The following is a 17582-nucleotide window of genomic DNA, read 5'->3' on the forward strand; positions in this document are numbered from 1 at the left end:
CGCATGTGCAAAAAGTTAGGGTGGAGAAGACAACTTACTAACCAAAGTTAAAAACAGAAATCTATAATTGAATTAAAAAGAAAAACAAACCTAGAAAAAGTTTAATCCAAACTTGGGTTGCCTCCCAAGAAGCGCTACTTTATAGTCGGTTAGCTCGACATGGAGTTCCTTCCTAGGTGTAAGCTTCTACTCGCGTTAGGAACTCGAACTCCTTGAGAAATAACTCGTACCTACAAAACGGATTAAGAGCCTCTAATAAGTTTAATGAAAGCAGGAGGTCGAATTTAAACATATTATGAAAAAGTTTGGTTTGCTCCCTTTTGGATTCTCTTGGTAGGTCGAAGAGAATGAAAACTTCTGAGCATGAAGCAAACCTAAACTTTTCTAATTTTTGAGGAAAAGGTAGTTGAGATACACAAGTTTTGATTTGATCTTTTATCTCTATCACATGATTTAGAATTTTAGATTTTGAACCGGGGTTGCTTACCGCTTCCGGTTCCTCACTTACCTCGAGTGATGCATGTGATAGTGGACTTGGTTCTACCTTTTTGTCATTCCTCAAGGAGATGGCTTGAGCTGATTCCCTTTGTGGGATTTCTATGTTTTCCTTTATGCCTGGGAGAGCATCTCGGGATTGCTCTTGCATCTCATGGTTTATTTGAGCCAATTGGTTGCTCAAGTCCTTGCAAACCTCCTCGTTGATTGTAAGTCGGGCTGATATTCCTTTCAAAAGGGACAGCACCTCATCTCGTGAGCTAGAGGGTTGTGGAGGAACTTGGCTTGCTTGTTCGTAAGGGAACATTCCCAATTCGTTTTCCCTGTGCTCATTAACAAACCTATTTGAAGGCCTCAACATGTTAGGGTTCCCGTAGGACAGATTTGAGTGTTGAGGTCTCATCCAATCACTACCATAAAAGCTGTAAGAATTGGGGTTAGAATTATACCTTTGGTGATTACCCACAAAACTTACACTTTCATTGGTGTTGAGGCTCAGTTTCGTCATCAAGATATCCATTTTCTCATTTAAGTCGGCCATGGAGGGATTGGGAGCCTCATTCTCCAGGGTATGAATGTATTGTCTTGATGGGATAGTAAACTTTTGAGCTTGCCACTCGACTCTTTCTTGCCAATTCATTGATCAGAGAATGCTGAGAAAAAGTGAAGTTCTAGCACAAAAGTTGATAAGTAAAAGTATATAGAACAAATACAAAAGATATGAACAAGTATAGAAGTTATAAAGAATTATATATAAACAAGTATAAACGATATAAACAAAGGATATTCACAAGGAATGCCTAAACTAACAAATCGACCTTTGGTTCGATATTGCAGAAGAAATAAATCCCCGGCAACGGCGCCAAAAACTTGATGCGGATTCCGTGAAGAAGCCTCACTAAGGGATAAGTGTACCCCGTCGTTATCAAGTAATAAATTTCTGGTTAAGTCCAGGTTATCGTCCACAGGATTTATTTCTGCAAGTATCGAGCTACTCGGTTTCAGGTGTTATCTAGGCTTAGGGGGTTTTGAGTTGGTTTTTCTAAGTTAATCTACTCCTAGGTTGAATTATACTATTCCTAGCTAAGTTATCTGATTCTAACTAAGTTATTCTACGCCTAATTAAGTTACTCTACCCCTAATTAAGTTAAACTACTCCTAATTGATCTTTCACTAGATGCAATTACCCGAAGGAACATGGTATGAACGATAATAATGAAGATAGATTGTTAGGTCTATTGAGTAAAAACCTAATCTGAGTCACTTGTATTCAAGGCGATTAACCCTACTTACCCTCCTGAAGTTCCTAGCGCGTGATTCCCTAAGGCCGAAACTAGGTCTAAGGCTCAGTAAATTGGCGCTTAATCAACTAAGAGGTTGTCAATCTCCTAGGCTCTGGCTAGGTCAGATTCAGCTCGCAATATGTGCCTACTAGATTTTGGGGCTTTTGAATGAGTTAAACCAATTGAATAAAGCGTAAGACAGAGATTAGACAAATAATCATAGACAAAACAAGAGCTAAATTATTATTAAAGGCGAAGATAAATGTCACAAGATACAATAAGCTAAGTTCGGCAACTGTATCAAAGAGTACAAACAAGGAAAGATAAAAGGAGATACAAAAATCCCTTTCAGGGAACCTGTTTACTCTGCAGCCGGCGACCTAATCTTAAGGACGAACCTTGACAATTCCTCGAGAAAAGCTTTGAAGGAGCTTCAATGGAGGTTTGAAGGATATGGAGGAGATGGAGAGGAATTACAAGGGGGAAGCTAAAGTAATTTACAAATAAATGAAAGATGCTAATTTACATTGGAAAAACTCTATTTATAGGCGTGGCTCGGCCCTCTTTTTGACCTATTTTCGTGTCCTTATGGAGGTAGGAAGTCGTGGGGTCCGTCGTGGCATCGTGGGGGCGGAATTGGTCTTTTTGACCAATTCTCGCAGGTCTGCTCGCCGAGCAGGCGCTACTCGCGGCGAGCAGCGCCCTGCTCGGCGAGCAGGCCTCTGGTGGCCTGCTCGGCGAGCAGGCATCCTGCTCGCCCGAGCAGGCCTCTGATGGCCTGCTCGGCGAGCAGGCATGGCCTGCTCGGCAAGTAGGCCTCCAGGGGCCTGCTCGGCGAGCAGGCATGGCCTACGGAGGCCCGCTCGTCGAGCATTCTTGCCCGGTATGCCCCCGCGTGCTTGCCGACTGCCGTCGATGCCTTTTTCGTCCGAACTTATACCTGCGCATGTACAGAAACTCCATATAACATTAGTCCAAAGGCTAAATTGACCCGCCAATCGCTTATTTTGAGCAAACGCTTCGTTTGGTGCGATATTTGGCGGACCAATTAGCTTCAAAAGATAACGGAATTATACTATGCATGCTATTTTGGCCGTAATTGCCTAAATTGGTCATAAAACGAGCCTAAACAACGAAAAATAAATAAAACGTTTCCAATTCCTACACACAAAAGCATTTAAATACGAGAAATGCTCGCTTATTAACTAAATAATGCTAAAACCCGTCCTAAAACCGTACCCAAAGATAGGGATTTTTGACCCCTATCAAAAAGCTTTGTCCATCACCAACCACAAGTTCTCAAGTTACCACCCCAAGTTTAGAAAGACGACCGCTTGAGTCGACTAGTTCCGAAATGGATTTTTACCCTCTTATTCTTATCTACTTTTATAGAGTTCTCTATGAATTTTGAATTGGTTGTAAGCCCTGTGACTTTATCTTTCCATCTTTAATACAAATATCAATTCAGTTTAGCTTTCCATGTTTATGAGTTTTTTAATGTCTGCATAGTATATTGATTGAATGATTCGAAAGTCCAAAAATTGACTGTTGGTTCATATTGTGAATCTAATCCGATCATTTATATTGAAGACTATAGGTATTAACAACACCACAGTAATAGACCCGAGTTCCTAAGCCATTAGAGTTAGTTACGGCCTTACAAGGAAATCACATTCTAAGCACTTAAGAAGGATAAGTCGGTTCAATATTTAAGTATATCTATGACATATTGAATTCCTTATAATCAAAATTGAACACTACTTGAATATGTGTCTTATCGTATCGCACCAGTTGCATTCTTGGGAACTTATAAATTGGTCTGGATCATCTTAGGAGTAGATTAATATAGAAAACAACTCAAATCAACTTATCACCACCTAAGTAACGATCGAGAACCAAGTAGTCCGGACTTACGGCATAAATAATGTGGATTCGATACCTGGACTTCTCCAGATTATTACTTGATAACGACGGGATACACTTATCCCTTAGTGAGTCTTTTGAGCGTTAGCTCGGGGCGCATAACTCCATCAAATCCAATACCTTCCACCCCAAGTAATACAAATCAAATTCCACCTATCTCTTCCATTCTCCCCTTAACTAAGACACACCCCATGATATCACAAGCTTAAACTAGGAACCTAAAGTCATGGGCAATGCAAGTTACACTCGAGTCTTCGACTCTGACTTGTTATACACGAGCCTTACAATAATCTCACTGGCGTGAAGCCATGTGTTCTTAATATAATCCATTAATTAGAAATGGTATATGGAAACCAATCCCTTTTTATAATGCATCCAATATTATTAGGTTTCGATGGGTGTTTCTAACAAAATTGAATTTGGATGTTATAGTTTATCATTACAAAGCTCATTTGGTTGTGAAGGGATTTCATTAACGCCTTAGTCTTGAGTTTGAGAAAACATATAGTCAAGTGATCAAGCCAACTACCAACAAATGCTTCTTTCTATTATTGTTTCAAACGGGTGGAACATCAAACAATTGGATGTATCAAATGCCTTTTTCCATGGTATGTTGGATGAGATTAATTACATGCAACAACCGCCTAGTTTTGTTCATGCTCAATTACCCACTCATGTTTGTAAGTTGAAGAAGAGTTTGTATGGTCTCAAGCAAGCACCACTCATGTGATATCAGTGCTTAACAATTGCACTTTCAAAACTTGGTTTTGTGGGTTCTAAGGTCGACTCCTCGTATACTATTTCAGTGATAAAGGCATTTGATTTTTTTTTGTCTTATGTATGTCGATGACATTCTTGTCACTAAAAGTAGTGAATTTGTTGTCTCTTGGCTTGTGTCTAAGCTATAGTCTCGATTTCCAATTCAAGACATAGGAAGTTATCACATTTTCTTATCTTGGAAGCAAGTTGGTCCGGTCATTCTATGCATCTAAATTAGCAAAATTGTATTAAGGATCTATTGGCAAAAGCTAAAATGGCAGAGACTAAGGGTAGTTCGACTCCCTATTATACTTCGACAAAATCATGTCTTTATAATGGTGAGACATTCAATAATCTGGGTTTGTATCGAAATATAGTTAAGGGCCTTTAATATGCCATCATTGAAAGACCAGACACTAGCTACTTTGCTAATAAGGTGAGCCAATTTTTGCACCACTCGACCATTGATCATTGGAAAGCAATACAACGGGTACGGTAATATCTTTATTCTACCCTGCTATGGACTTTGTTTCACCCATAGTCGATCCCTTAATATTTTTGGCTTCACCGATGCGGATTAGGGTATTGGTTCGAATTTGGCCTCGTGGAGGTCCCGCAAGCAACACACATTTTTGTTGTCATCGATTAAAGTTGTGTATCGTGCTCTTGCTTCGGAAGTTATTTGGCTACGAATGTTAATTCTATTAATGACTATTTTAAATATATATAATAAGGTATAATTATTTAATATGTATTTAACTAAACTGTAAAATTTATTTAACTCTTCATCAATTTTTTAAAGAAGTCATGAGCATGGCACCTCGACTAGTATTTCAAAAACATGTAACCACAATGATTTATTTTATTTATTTTTTTGTGATAGTGTATTTAAATTTTCAAAAAGTTTTCATTATGTCAGATTTTCCTAAATAATATTATTATATATATATATATATTATGATTTGACTCATTAATTTATTTTTGTTCATAGAGGTTAAATCTCAAATTTTTTACAGAAATTCATCAAATATAACTTCTATGAATTTAATTACCTAAATTTTCAAATCTGTATTTTCCCTTGAATATGACACTCTAAGATTGTATTTACAAAAAAATATAAAGAACAAATTACAAAAATCAGAATTTCAACATTGCATTAGTAATAGTATACACAAATGAAGTAATAAAAATTGAAAGGGAATCCAGAAAAAGAAAACAATATTAATTACATGAAGGGAGGAAGAGATATTTCAAAAAGGTAATTAGTTTAATTTGTTGTAATGAAAGAATTGTTGTCATTCAATAATTAATTGAGATTGTAGATATGTATGTAATGTATGAACAGGTCCATAACTCACTCATCATCATCTCCAACAACAACCCCTTTGTAAAGGGGCTATCATTCAAACACTCTTTCTACTCTTCTTTTGTTTACAACACATGTCCCCATTCACAAGTAGTAGTAGTAGTAGTAGTATCCGCTAGTCGGTGTTTCTCATTAGATACGCTACAATGCATCCCAGCAAAGATCCAGCAGTGACCTGTAATGAACAGATCATTCAAACAATAAAAAAGAAAAGGAAATGGTTTTCTTTGGTTATCTGGTGGTGAGAGTTCAGTTCAGTAGATATATTCCTGCTTTCAAGATTCACATCTCAAAGCAGGCAAAGAAAAGAACTAATGTTAATCATGATTCAAGAGTTTGGTCCTAAGTCTTTTGTGGGAACATTGGGGTCCTGTTTTCGCTGAGCGTTAGCAATAAAATTTACTTGATTGACCAACAAACATATACTGAGGTTTACTATTACGCATGCATATCAACAATCTTTGCAACAAACCTGGAGTGGAGTGTGTCCAAGCAACTCCCGCAATGGTCTAACATTGGATAATGGGTGTTCAGGAGGAAACTCGCAAACAATTTGATTCAGCAACTGCAATAATTAAGAACAAGAAAAAAAAAATCAAAACCTACAAGAAAATAACTTCGAAACAACAATGTAGAGCAACAAACAATTAACGATCCTGAGTGTGCTACAGAAATTTCAAGGCACAAATAATTGGGAAAAAAAAAAACATAACCAGCATGCCATAATATCACAAGATGACTTACTTCAGCTTGTCGTCCCGCATGAAGTCTCACCCCTGAGGCATCATACATGACCTGCACATAACACAATGTATAAATTGATGCTGACCTCAGATAAAAACCAAAGTTTTCTTCCCCTTCTTTGTGAATAATTAAATATTTTGTATAGCAGCCAAAATAAGCAAAAACTTGTTCAACATTTTACACTGCTGCATGTCAAATCTTTCCTGAGACATAGCAAAGTATATTAGATTTCAGAACCGAAATTATCAGGACATCAGTTTGCCACAGTACTGGTTTAGTATATTTTGTGCTACATGATTACAAGGAGGTTGGCTTGGTTGGACTGATATCCTGGGTTAATGTTCATTTTAAAAAATATGGTCAAAGAAGTAGGAGCATATATTATATGTCAATAGAAAAAAGAACATATATCAATATTTGTAAGCATTTCGAAATTTTAATCCTCATAATATAAGCTGATGCAAGTCTTTCCAAAAAATTTAGGTAAAAAACACAGTAGATAGAATAAATATGGAAAATTTGTACATCTGCAATTCTATTTACCCCTTGATAATTTAGCATATTTAATTGATTATCTTAAAAAACCCGTAATATGGTTTCTCACATTCCTATATCTATGTATGTACACAAAAGGGTCATCCAATCAACTTGGGACCTTGCAAAGCCAGTTTATTTTCATGAAAATGTATTCGCTCTTTGAAAAATTCTTTCTTCTCCTACTTCTTGCTGCATCTTTCCAACATTGATATTACTCTCACAAAATGGGATATAGTCTAGAATTCTGTATCGAAATGAAAGACAGACAGTCGCCTAAACTAACTTCCAAGACAGATAAATGAAAGACCAAAGCTGCTATTGGCATAAGGAAAGTCAAATCAGAGTCAACAATTTTGTTTTACTTTAAGGTTTATTTCTTTCCCTGCATGCATTTCTTTTTTTCATTTTATGCCTATAGATCATTATGGTTGCCTGTTTTTTCATTCTGGAAAACAAACACATAATTCAGCACATACCAACTGAATTGCATTAGTACCCGGGGGGTCAGCTATCCCAGTAATACTGTCCATAGCACTTTAATTATCCTATAAAAAATATTTTAATATGCCTGCACATGAAATAGGATGCTGAAGTTTACAAAGCTATAGATATTTCTAGGTTTTGTGAACATGTAAGGAAGACACCTTCTTCAGGGTAAGAAGATAATAGAAGCCAAAACTTTTGGGTGTTTACTTCAAACTTTGTGAATCGAAATTGAATGGTGTAGAATCCATATTGGCGTGGCTATTTAATCATAATATCTGGTTCTATTTAGAATAAAATCCAACAATTTTCCAAATATAACTTGCTAGCACGTCTTTAATATATAAGTATCAATATTAATTATAAATAATATTAATAATATATATAAAATAAGCAATATGTTATTTTAATATAAATGATATAATAATGAACCAATATGATAGAAGAATTTCATAAATAATACATTATTATGTAAAAAATAAAAATAAAGTTCATATGAATATATAAAACATCATAACGTAATACTGGTAAAATAAAATAAAATAGGGGAGGAGGGGAACAATGATGATTTATAAACCATGATAACAAAATACATATAAAAGAATATAATACAATCATAAAATAATGAGTTATATGGGGGAGGAGGTGAATGAGGTTGATGTAATAGGGGTTAGAAGTAGGAGAATGGAATTCCCATTCCATATTTTATATTTTGCCTATTGAACATCAGGAATGGGATAGTACATGCCTACTCTAATTCTTATGAAAAAACAATCTAACCAGTTCCCCTTTTAGTATACTCAACCAACTGTCTACAAGGTTTGAAGGCAAAAAAAGAAAAAAAAGACAAATCATCTATGCCCGTAAATTTTCTGTGGTTACTTTCTTTTAAACAAAGTAAACCTTTGTCGATAACTACCATCAGATGGATAAAGTGTTTTGATCTTATTGGCATATATTATCGATGAAAAAAATATATATAAATGAGAAAGAAAAAAAACTAGAAATGCACCAAATTTTGGTACTTCTACAATTTAGTGAATACCGTAAGATTAGAATTCCATCCAAGATTTAGATTAGCTTGTTTATGTGGACACACGACTAGGGACCATTGTGGTCCATAATAACAAAGAAGCTCATGTAGCCAAGACTTGACTCCTAAAGTTAATAAGATTATGCACTGTCATAGTAACCCATCAGATTGTGAAGCACCATAAGATATAAGAAGTGGGTCAAGCTTTGTTAAAATCTGGACCTTATAACTGTTCCTTAGTCCCTATGTCATCACGTTGATAGAAATTTTAGGATGGAAGATGCAATAACTATAATTGCATTATACTCAAAGTCTCTACTCCAAACTCAACCAATAAAAGGCAAGGGCACAATATTGTCAGTAAGCCTATCACATGCATATCAGTTTGGCCACAGCAGAAAAGAAGGAAAATAATGCTTGCCTTATGAGAAAAAATGGGGGAATTTTGTGAAACAACACTTACAACACAGGCTAGGACGAATGCAATTGCAAAAGCTGGAGACCCCGCTCCTTCTTGTAAACCTATAGCCATTGCTAAAGCTGTCACAGTTGCAGAATGTGAAGATGGCATTCCACCAGAACCAAGCATCCTTTTAGAATCCCATTTTTTTTCTTTAAACCTGAGCATCTAGGAGAAACATAATGCAAAACTAAGCAACACAATATGATGGTTTCATGCATCTGAAAGATTAAGAAACATATTAATGTGGTACTTGCAAAAGAATAGGACGGTAATATTTAATTACATCTATCAGCGAAAGCAGCTGGATAATGGATTCGATCTTTCCTTCAGCAACAAGGGGTTTAAGATCAAATCCTGAGGTGAAGGAATCTACAGCTTAATATGGTGTGGACAAAATGCGTAGACATAAAAGAGACTAAAGACTTTAAGAATGTGAAACTGAAAAGTTTACTATGCAGACTATGTAATATCTGATAAAAAAAAAAAAAAGCAATCTAGATTCAGAAGGGAGCATTTTCTTTCATCACCTACGTATTCACCTTTGAAATGATTATTGATTCTCTTTTCCAATACATTCCAATCACCAAGAGTCCACTTGGACCAAAAGAACCACATAATAAACTTTGTTAATGTTCAACTGATTATCACAATTGCAAATGACTCTTTTCCAAGCTAACTACAATTCCAAATACAAGTTTAGGATGGAACTAAAATAAAATAACAATGGAAAACCCAGGAAAAAAATCATATATATTTTCTAGTTGCCCTTTTCCATTTGTCTAAAATTCTGAGGATAATTCAGACAGAATTTGAAAATGAAGAGACATAGTTTGATTTTAGTAATTAGTACTTAATGGAAATTACAACCTATTTCACGATGAATTTGAAAATTCAATAAGCATAAAAATCCAAACCCGAACCCAGATCAGGAAAAGAACGCAGCCATAGTAAAATATGCTTAGGCTGCTGTCTTTCTAAAGGCAGAGACAAAATAACCAAGAAAGATTTCTGCTTTAAACAATCTAAAATCAGATATTAGTTTAGAGATCTTAGCTCGTTAAGTGAATACGAAATTGGCATGGTCTAAATTTTTTTAGAAAACAAAATCACAATGGTTTGGAAGGCAGGCGATGAATGAAGAATTGCAATTGATAAAAGATTGACGAACCAGTGGGTGAAGAGCTTGAGGAATTGTGCAAGAGCGCAGGCGAGGAAGGCAGAGAGAAGAGGAAGGTTGTAGGGTAATTGAGACGAAGAGGATGAGGAGGAAGAAGAAGAAGACGACGTCGTTTGGGCACCACCGGTTCTCAAAGGCACGGCATCATTTACCGTCATGACTTCGTCCATGTTCGATCTGAATGGAAGAGGAAATGTGGATGGATGTAGAGAAATTTGAAATGTAGAATTTGCAGAATCTACGTTTGTGTGTGTGGCAATTTTAAAAGGAACAACACAATTGGGCCAATCAAGTTTGACTGTTTCTAATCATCGGTATTTTCCCTAGCATTCGTATTTGTATTTTTATTGGAGAATAAATTAGGTTTATTTAATCACAAAATAATTATCATTTCCATCAGTTAATTAGTAAATTATAAAACTGACCTAATTCGGAGATCCATTTACATATTTAGACTTGTAACATCACTCATTATATATCCAGACTATTTTAATATGCACTTTTTTAAAATACTCTTCATAGTCGAGACTTTTTCCTCTTGCTTCTTTCTTTTTTTCCGTGAACTCGTTGGTCTTCCTATGCGAACTCAAAGTATTTTTTTTTTGTGATTTCAAAGTGTTTTTTTGGCAATTTCAATGGTAAAAATCGGAAAGAATGTAAATATCTAACTATTATCTTCGATTTTGTTTTAGGATTAGGGTTTTGTTGGCTCGTTTTTGCGCTTTTGGTTTAGGATTTGGGATATTTTTATCATTTTGCGTTTTCTTTTAGGTATTTTTGCGTAATGTAACTTAGAAATGGCCCCTATATTAGCGTAAGAAGTGTTGTTTTGCCAGAAAACAACTTCGCGGTTGTGAGTTTGTTTCGCAATTGTTGCAAACTGCAAAGCAAAATCATCGTGGATTGCTTCAACCGCGAAACAAATTCATAACCGTGAAGTTTTTCCTTTCGTGTTTAAGTGAAACCATGAAGCTGCTGAGTGAACTACGGAGTCGCAGTTTGACTCCTGCTTCGCAGTTTCACTCAACCGCGAAGGGAAATACACATGATTTTACTTCGCATTGAAGTATCTCATACATCTGCGAAGTGGTTTTCTTTAATTGTTTCCCTATAATTAGCTCTATTTTTGCGAAAGTTGATGATGCATAGAAGGATTCAAAGAAGCAGAAGAGAGTATCTCTTGATGATAGTGTGAAAGGCATCAAATTCAAGTACCCTTTTAGCTTGAATACAAAGGCATCAATAATAGTGTCGGTGCTCATAGGTGTGGAGATTGGGTTACAATGCTCCATGTCATACTTCTTCATTATTTCCTTAGCATATTTCGCTTGACTAATGAATATGCCATTTTTGCCTTGTTTAATTTGAAGTCCAAGAAAGAATCTAAGTTCTCTCATCATGGACATCTCAAATTCATCTTGCATCTGTTTACTAAATTCTATGCATAGAGATTCATTAGTAGCACCAAAAATAATATCATCAACATATACTTATGCTAATATGGTATTCTTACCCTTCTTCTGAATAAATAGGGTTATATCAGATTTGCCTCTGATAAAATTTATTGTCAAAAGAAAGTTTGTTAAATGTTCATACCAAGCACGTGGTGCTTGTTTCAAACCGTACAAAGCCTTCTTGAGTTTGTAAACATGATTTGGAAACTTAGAGTCTTCAAATCCAAGAGGTTGGTTTACATGTACCTTTTTATTTATTAGTCCATTCAATGCACTGTTCACGTCCATTTCAAATAAACTGAAGTTCATATAACTAGCATAAGCACACAAGATTTGAATAGCTTCTAACCGTGCTACTAGAGCGAATGTTTCTCCATAGTCTATACCTTTTTGTTGGTTGTACCCTTGGGCTACAAGCCTTGCTTTGTTTCTGACTATGTTCCCTTTTTAATCTAACTTGTTTTGGAAGACCCATCTGGCCTTTTTGTTCTTAGGATGGGGAACCAAGTCCCGTACATCATTTCTTCTAAATTGATTGAGTTCTTCTTGCATAGTGATCATCTAGTATTCATCATTTTCAGCTTCTGGAAACATTTTGGGTTACAAAAATGAAACAAAAGCAACATTGCTCAGAAGCTGCCTCAGCTGGCTTCTGGTTTTTACAGTGTTCTGGACAGAGTCAGTTATGTTTCCTTCAGAGTGGCCTCTGGGGATTCTTACTTCTCTTGGAAGAGTGTTATCTTTAGCTTTGGTTATTTCAACAATGTATGGAAGGAGAGTTTCATCAACAAAAATAATTTCAGTTTCGGATTTACCTTTAGAGCTTCTGACTTGATTAGATTCAGTAGCCTGGTGGTTCTCAATAGGTACTGAGACTAGTTCTTCTTCTAGGTCATTACTAGACTTTTCTGCAGGGTTAGTTTCATCGAATTCGATATGTACTAATTCTTCTAGTACATGGGTTATTTTATTGAAAATTCTATATGTTTTCCTATTTGTTGAGTAGCCAATAAAAATGGCTTCATCAGCCTTGGAATCAAAATTTGCAAGATTGTCTTTAGTGTTTAATCTGAAACATTTACAACCAAAAGCTTTGAAGTATCCTATGTTAGGCTTTCGCCCTTTCCATAGTTCATAGGGAGTTTTCTTCAGAATAGGTCTGACTAGAGCCCTATTGAGAATATAGCACGTTGTGTTAACAACTTCTCCCTATAAGTAATTCGGAAGCTTATTTTTGCTCAGCATTGTTCTGACTATTTCAACTAGAGTTCTGTTCTTCCTTTCAACTACCCCATTTTTTTGAGGATTTCTAGGAGCAGAAAAATTGTGATCAATGCCTCTAGTTTCATAGAATTCAACAAACAGCCGGTTTTTGAATTTTTCATCATTACCACTTCTAATATGAGCAATTTTCATATCCTTATCATTCTCGATTCTCTTACAGAGTCCTGAGCATGTCTCGAATGTTTCATCCTTGCTATTGAGAAAGATGACCTAAGTATACCGAGAATATTAATCTACTACAATTAGTGGAAATCTTATTCCACCCAAACTCAAAGGTTGAACGAGTCCGAAAATATCAAGATTTGGTTGAAACAAGGTTTTTACTTTTGAAATATTTTCTAGTTTGTTTTCCGAATTGACAAGCATTGCATAAATGATCTTTTTCAAACTTAAGTGCTGGCAAACCTTCAACAATTTTCTTTCTTGCTAATTTGGCCAAAAGGTCCATGTTTATATGATAAGTCTTTTGTGCCATAACCATGAATTTTCTTCCTTTGATAATAAGCATATATCTTTTGTAAATTTATTTTCCATGTTTAGCATAAAGACACTGTCTATCCTAGGAGTAGTAAGTATTAGAGAGTTTATCTTATTGTCTATTATTTGACATCCATAGGCTTCAAAAGTTACCCTTCTGCCTTTATCGCGGAGCTGAGCCACACGCAGTAGATTGTACTTCAGACCTCTTACTAGGGAGACTTTTTCAATAGCAGGATTGGTTCTGATGGATCTAGAGCCCACTATTCTTCCTTTCATGCCATCTCCGAAACTTATAGTTCCTCATTGTTTACGTTCTAATGTGACGAATTAAATTTCATCACCTGTCATATGCTTTCAGCATGCGCTATTAATATACCACATCGTTGAATGATGTGCACATCTCAGGCTTACTTGAAAAATGATTAGTGCCTTTTAGGTACCCATGTCTTTCTGGGTCCTTTAAGGTAGACCCGTCCATGGGCCGGTTCGGGCCGGGTTCGGGCCGAGCCTAGCGGGCTTTTATGTAAAAGTGCTCGTCCCAAGCCCAGCCCAACCCAGTATTAATTTAGGCGGGTTCGGGCTTAAAAATTAAATCCCAAGCCCAACCCATATAAGCCCACCTAAAAAAATATACATAATTTTTAATTATAAAAAATCAAATTTATACTTAAAATAAATATTTAATTATAAATATGTAAATTTTTTAATTAATATTAATAAGGCGGCCCAGACTGGGCCGGCCCGTGATATTTTCATATGTCCCAAGCCCGCCCAAAAAATAGGGTGGGCTTTAGTGGGCCTGGGTCGGGCTGTGCCTAAGAGTAAATTTCATTGTCCAAGCCCGGTCCAAGGGACACGTGCCGGCCGGGTACCCGGGCCCGTGGACATGTCTACTTTAGGGTTAGTTTTAACATGTTTTATATTTTCTTGATCAAAATAGCCATTTTTGTGGCATGACCTCTTTTTCCACAAAAGCTACAACAAGCTTCTGATTTGTTCTTCCATCCTTTCCAATTGGAAGCAAGCTTCCAAAGTACTGTTGATGGTGGCTATATTGCTTCGGAGTCAAATAACTTTGAATTGATGTGATATCCTTTTGAAGGTTTTTAGATTCCTTATAGACTTCAGTGACAAACTTATGCATGATTTTGAGGTTTTCATCTTGACTAGTATTGTCTTGAATAAGATGTCGGATGTCTTTGAGTTTTACTTCCTCAATTTCATCACATCTTCTCCCTAGTGCCCTAATCTTTTTATTGCACTTCTTTACAAGTGCATAGACATCACATTTTGATTATCATCATCAGAGGCATTGGAAGCTTCTGTTGGTCCCGTGTGATTAGTTCCAAGGGGGTGGGTTAGGAACTAATATAACTTTTTCATTTAATTATGCTGACTTAATCAATTCTTTAAGTTACTTAACTTAGTTTAGGTCAGCACGGCCGAGAGATGTAAGACAGCTTTAGTCAGATGCTGACTAGAACTGTTTTACTTGTGAGTTGGGAATTAACACTTGAGGTTAGCTTCCAACTCAGTACGAAGATTACTCAGTGTCAGCTTTTACAATTTATATCCTGAGCAATTTAATCAAGCAACACATACATATATATATATATATTGAGAGAGAGTTAGAAATTACTCAGCAGACTTATCCTGGTTCGGCCTCTCCGCCTACGTCCAGTCCCCAGAATCCCTCCGGGCTTTTTCAATCCAATACTGAGCTCTTTAAAGGTAGAGCACAAACAGTTTACAAGACAGTTGAATATGCAAGAGTACCTTCCTCTATTCGTCTACTCAACTCCTACTGAGCGTTGATAACTTGTGAAAAAATCCTTATCCGGAGCACTTCCCTGTGAGGCGCCGTTGGGATCGGCCGGGGACACTCCGATGCCAAAGTCAGTAATATTTCTGAGAATAAACTGTAAGCACAAAAGTAGAGAATCAGTAAGTGTACCTTTGATCCTAGGAAGTTGGGGTATTTATATAGGTTTTTGTAACCTTCAGCATTAATGGGGAAGCAGGTGAAGAGTCGTGTCATTACTCGTCTTTAATTGCTATCAATTCTCCATTAATCCCAGTATTTAGCATTGAAACCCTCAGAGTTGAGGTATTTGAACAGTCAAGTCTTTATTCCCCTTTAATGGCTAATAATTGCCATTTAATTGTATTTATTCCCATTCATGGATGGTAATAAAGGCGCCTTTTCGTATTCTTTGATCCGTCAAGGCGTATGTACGCTCTCCTTGAGAGCTATGGCGGGTCTCCGCTACTCGCTCTCATCGGGCGTATCTCGTTATGGCGTATCTCGCCATGGTCCACGTGGCGTGGCATAATGTTAGAGACTCCTTCCTTTTCCTCATTATTTGCATATTCGCCCCTGCATTAATTATCATTAATTCCACATTAATCATGCATAAATATCTCTTTTAGAATGAATAATGGTTTGCTATTATTTCTATTAATTTTCCCTTATTCCTTATTCAAGAATAATTTGGGTTGTTATCAAGCGCTATAACCGAACACTTAGATTTTTCTCTACCGCTGAGTACTTAAAACCGAGTACTCAGCACCACTCTCTCAATCTTTTACAATTGATACAAATCTGTTCTTTCTAGATGAAGAACACTTTAGATGAAAACAAATTCAATCTAGCTTTTACACATAAATGGAAATTTGGTGTAAGATCTTTTTCTTGTTTGAATGTGCTTTGTATGTATGCTCTTTTTCTCTTGTATTTTCGGCAAAGGATCCAAGAATTGTACTTGTCCTTTTATAGTTGATTCTGAAGTGCTAATCATTTGAATCCGGAAGTATCCATTGGATTCAAACGGATCTATTGCGTCATTCCCTTGGTCAGCATTCAGAATTTGCAGGCCAATCCTGTCGTCTGAAATTAGCAGGTGTCAGGCTTGTCTCTTTCCGACAGGTTCGTCTTCTAGCACCAGTTTAGTCTTTTAGCCAAATGCCAGTTGACCCATGCATCTCGAAATTGACTCTGTGCGTAATTCCAAGGCTTCTGAACTGGCGCAGACAGTTGTCGAATTTTGTCATTTAGCAAACGGATCATTCGTGTTGTCCTGACGAGTACTCAGCTTGACTTTATTGACGTTGCTTTTGTTCTTTGTTTCTGAGTCATATTCTTACTCAGCTTCCGTGGTCAGCTTCGTCTGCAAGCTTTAGTTTAGAGGAAGACTTCTCTTCTTTGATGCTGAGTTGTGTTCTACTCAGCTTCCTTGGTCAACTTCGTCTGCAAGCTTTAGTTCTGAAGAAGACTTATCTTCTATAATGCTGAGTTCTTTTCTACTCAGCTTGTGCTGTGTTTCTCATGCTGACTTCGTCCTATCTTACTTTTTATTTCTGTTTTCATTTATACTTATACTCAACATTGAACAAACACATTAGTACAATTAAATCAAAGCACTTAAATTTAATTGCCTCTTAATCATGGATTAACTTAAATAATTTTGTCAAATCAAAATCATGTGGAAAGGTGTTTCAACAAACTCCCCCATTTTGATGTTGGCAAAATATTTAATTGTGGAACTCAGCATTGAGATTCCCCATGATTGAAATTCCTTTTCTACTTCTGAAGTTACTCCCCCGTAAGGGTTGCATCTGTTGACTTAAATTAACTCTAAACCTTCTAAGATTTAATCGAGTAAAAATAAGACATGCTTATACTGACTTAGTTCAGTTCTAGACCTTCCAAGATCTAATTCAGATGAGCCTAGGTCAGCTTTCAGAAGAGTTCAATGCTTGAAACATATGTTTACTCAGTTTGATACATAGTCAGTTTAGGTATCAGAGTTATGAAAAGATGTATCAGAGCTAATGTGTACTGAGTATGTTCCTTTTTAATTTTGTTTGTTTGTTCATTTAAGACAGATCAGCACATAGCACAACAAGTAAGTAAGCATCACATAAGATTTATCAGTTTGAATAAAATATGCATAAATATATATAGATGGTCAGCATTAACAAAATAGAACACGCCAGATAAAACTACAAGTCAAGTACTAAGACTAGTCAATCTATTTCTTCCTGTTGACTTGAGCTTGGTTAGCTATTCCTTTGCCTTTGGCTGTTCGTTGTTGCTGACCC

The 17582-nt window shown here is 36.3% G+C and overlaps 1 protein-coding gene across 2 annotated transcripts; it reads right to left on the bottom strand.

Annotated features, from left to right (window-relative positions):
- Positions 1–5545: 5545 nt before the first annotated feature.
- On the bottom strand, positions 5546–10531 carry LOC136230485 (uncharacterized). 2 transcript variants are annotated; one of them, XM_066019564.1, is made up of 5 exons: positions 10255–10531; positions 9087–9243; positions 6571–6621; positions 6299–6391; positions 5546–6001 (listed from the first exon to the last, which is right to left on the bottom strand). In XM_066019564.1, exons 1-5 carry the CDS (start codon positions 10431–10433, stop codon positions 5942–5944), a joined length of 540 nt encoding a protein of 179 aa, XP_065875636.1. In that variant the 5' UTR covers positions 10434–10531; the 3' UTR covers positions 5546–5941. The 2 variants fall into 2 exon arrangements, with proteins under 2 accessions (XP_065875636.1, XP_065875637.1); XM_066019565.1 differs by having other exon boundaries at positions 9087–9251; positions 10255–10390.
- Positions 10532–17582: the final 7051 nt, after the last annotated feature.

Source organism: Euphorbia lathyris, chromosome 5 (assembly GCF_963576675.1).
Source record: "Euphorbia lathyris chromosome 5, ddEupLath1.1, whole genome shotgun sequence".
Lineage (NCBI taxonomy): Eukaryota > Viridiplantae > Streptophyta > Magnoliopsida > Malpighiales > Euphorbiaceae > Euphorbia > Euphorbia lathyris.

Excerpts from the sequence above, each read along its gene's own strand:
- LOC136230485 (XM_066019564.1), bottom strand. The coding sequence starts at position 10,433 with ATGGACGAAGTCATGACGGTAAATGATGCCGTGCCTTTGAGAACCGGT. Across the intron at positions 9,244-10,254 it reads CTCAAGCTCTTCACCCACTG|GTTTAAAGAAAAAAAATGGG; the intron begins GTTCGTCAATCT and ends CTAGATGCTCAG. Across the intron at positions 6,392-6,570 it reads ATGCGGGACGACAAGCTGAA|TTGCTGAATCAAATTGTTTG; the intron begins GTAAGTCATCTT and ends TAATTATTGCAG.